At 38.2% G+C, this 3,221-nt stretch overlaps 1 protein-coding gene across 1 annotated transcript; it reads right to left on the reverse strand.

Annotated features, from left to right (window-relative positions):
- Positions 1 to 542: 542 nt before the first annotated feature.
- LOC110570676 (soma ferritin-like) lies at positions 543 to 1,001 on the reverse strand. Its single transcript, XM_021678719.1, has one exon. It carries the CDS (start codon positions 999 to 1,001, stop codon positions 543 to 545), a length of 459 nt encoding a protein of 152 aa, XP_021534394.1.
- Positions 1,002 to 3,221: the final 2,220 nt, after the last annotated feature.

A 3,221-nucleotide genomic window follows, 5' to 3' on the forward strand; every position in this document is an offset into this window, starting at 1 on the left:
ATTCTGCATTTCTAACAAGCTCCCAGGTGATGACAATCATGTTGGCACAAGAACCAAAGCACTACTAAATAACTTGAATGCTCCTTCTCCCATCAAGAAACTAATGATTTCTTTATATAAGCAGGGAAATACACACTTAGGAGAGTTATTATTTTAAAAAATTCCAATGAATCTTTGAACATTACTTTTTTGAAAAATCTAACCATAAAGTATTTATCTACTTTTAAAAATGTATCCATTTTACCACTACCCACTTATTAGAATGGCTAAAATTTTTTAATTAAAAACTAACAACTCCAATTGTTGGGAAAGATGTGGAGGAAGAGGACCTCTCATTTATTGCTGGTGGGAATGCAGGATGGTACAGCCATTTTGGAAGATAGTTGAGCAGTTTCTTATAATGCTAAACATAATATTTTTTTTAATGCAAAACCAAATTTATTTCTATGCATAACAATGAAGATTTGGATACTAGATTAAAAGGAAAGCAGTCTTCTGTCAAAGAGAGATCAAGATTCTTAAATAGCTGCCTTTGGGAACTACTACAATGGAGGACTTGCTGTGTTGCCTTCAGAGGTTAAGCCTCTGCCTGATGCTTCTGCAGGCTCTCCAGATGTGCCTTCCTCCACAGTCAGCCTTTCTAATTCCTTCTGATAGCTATGCTGGTATTCCAGATACTTTATGTTCCTTTTCTGTTTACCCAAGAAGTTTTTCAGGAATTCTAAGTGATCAGTTTCACTATTCTTAGAAGCCAAGCTCTTCAGCTCTTGCAGGTGCTTGTGTAACTCTTTTTCCATCTCCAAAGCAATCACTATAGCTTGCAGGTCAGTTCCCCAGTACTCTACATCAGGCCTCTTAGTCACCAGAAGGCAGATTTTACTCTGACGCTCTTTTAGGTATTTTATGAACTGCTTTGCATGTGCTCTCTTCACTTCTGCTTGGTCTCGGAAAAAGGGGACATAAACAGGTGCATCAGACTCTTCATCATAGTAACAGGTCATCGTAAAATAAGCATCACTGACGTGCAGCTCATAAGATGCTACATAATTAACAGCAACCTACACGCCTCGCAGAGAGGTTTCTGAGCCTGGGATGCCGTCTCAGCTTTAGGGAAAACTGGGCATAAAAAGCGCTATTGCTAAACATAATCTTATTGTATGACCCAGCAACCACACTCCCAAGTATTTGATAATTTGAAAACTCATATACAGACACAATGTGCATGCAATGTTTATAGCAACTTTATTTATAATTACCAGAAACTGGAAGCAACTAATATGTGCTTCTTTTTTTTTTTTTTTAAGATTTTATTTATTTATTTGACAGAGAGAGAGATAGCGAGAGCAGTAACACAAGCAGGGGGAATGGGAGAGGGAGAAGCAGGCTTCTTGCCGAGCAGGGAGCCCGATGTGGGACTCGATCCCAGGACCCTGGGATCATGACCTGAGCCGAAGGCAGACGCTTAACGACTGAGCCACCCAGGCGCCCCTAATATGTACTTCTATATACAAATCTATAAACAAATGGTGGTATATCCTTACAATGGAAAACTATCCAGCAATAAAAAGAAATGATCTATCAAAACCACACAATGACCTGGGTAATATTAAATGTGTGTTACTAAGTTAAAGAAACCAGTCTGAAAAAAAGTGAAATACTATATTGTTACAATTGTATGACATTCTAGATAGGTACAACTATAAATGAGGTAAACAGATTAGTAATTTCCAGGATTCTGGATGGGAAAAGAATTGAATATGTGAAGCACAGATTTTTTTTAGGCAAGTAAAACTGTTTTTTATCATATTGTAATTGTAGATACATGACTCTATGCATTTGCCAATATCCATAGAAGTTTATGGCACAAAGAGTAAACACTGATAGATGAAATTAAAGGTGATCATTTAGGAGGTTGAGGACCCAAGTATGGAAGGCAGAATTTTTACAAAAGAATCTGTATAAAGAGAGTAAGGGAAAAAACTAAGTCACCCTGGAAATGAGTAGAGACTGTTAAGATGAAAGGCAAAGGTGACTATTTATAAATACCGTCCTCTAGTTGATGAAGTTACTTCCCATGGCTATACAGGCTAAAAACTATGAAACTACTATACACATATTCTGGAACTTGACTAAATAAATTAATGGCAGATGGTAGAAGCCAGGTTTCTCACTATTGGATTGGCAATCTACAGAAAAGCAAAGTGATCCAAGTAATAATGAATTAGAGTGGGAGGCATCAGTAAGAACTCATGCTTAGCTTAATACAGATGGAGATGTTTCCATATAGAAATCCTTACAAAGATGTGTATATGTGCAAGTTAGTATATACACATATATTTCCTTGCTCTCTCAGCTAAGAAGACCTGAAACAATAAGACCCCAGTAGCAACAAGCACACCTGGAACCCATATCTTAATTTTTAATACCACTCACCAATGAAGGGAACCAGGGCTCCTTGGAAAATGGCTGACTCTAGGACTTAGACAGGAAATATACAACACAGCCTAGAGAATCTTGTAGTGCCAGCAAATAAGGAAGTGCTAAAACAAACAACAACAACAGTAACAACAATAACAACAACAACAAACCTCCAACTATAGAGGTATGTCAAAGGGTCATAGGAGCCAACTGAAAGAGGTCCCGATTGCCAAATAGTGGAACAATTTGAGCAAAAAAATAAAGTTGTATTTGATAATAATATGCAGTATAAAATAAATATCCGTAATTTCATTAAACTTGCAAAAGCAAGTAAGGTCATCGTAGGGCTGACTTTCATAGACAATTTGACCTCATATTGAACTCTTATCTTTACAATCTCTATTAAGTAGATACCGGTCCTCCAGTGCCTGGTGCCTTTTGAACATAGGCTCTACTAATCTTTTAGACAATCACTCTAGACGTTGGCTAAGCCAATAGTACTAAACTTCCTGGATGTGGGGCTTAATTATGCGACAGTATCTAGTTCAGTGGATCCTTGCTAGTAAATGTTGCCATCAGTCTTGGGCAGGTGTTTTCACAAAAACACAGACTTACAGGATATTATGGCTCATCCTTTGTAAGAAAGGATACATGATTATGTAAGACTTATATGCATGAGGGCGCCTGGGTGGCTCAGTTGGTTAAGCGACTGCCTTCGGCTCAGGTCATGATCCTGGAGTCCCAGGATCGAGTCCCACATCAGGCTCCCTGCTCAGCAGAGAGTCTGCTTCTCCCTCTGACCC

Source organism: Neomonachus schauinslandi, chromosome 1 (assembly GCF_002201575.2).
Source record: "Neomonachus schauinslandi chromosome 1, ASM220157v2, whole genome shotgun sequence".
Lineage (NCBI taxonomy): Eukaryota > Metazoa > Chordata > Mammalia > Carnivora > Phocidae > Neomonachus > Neomonachus schauinslandi.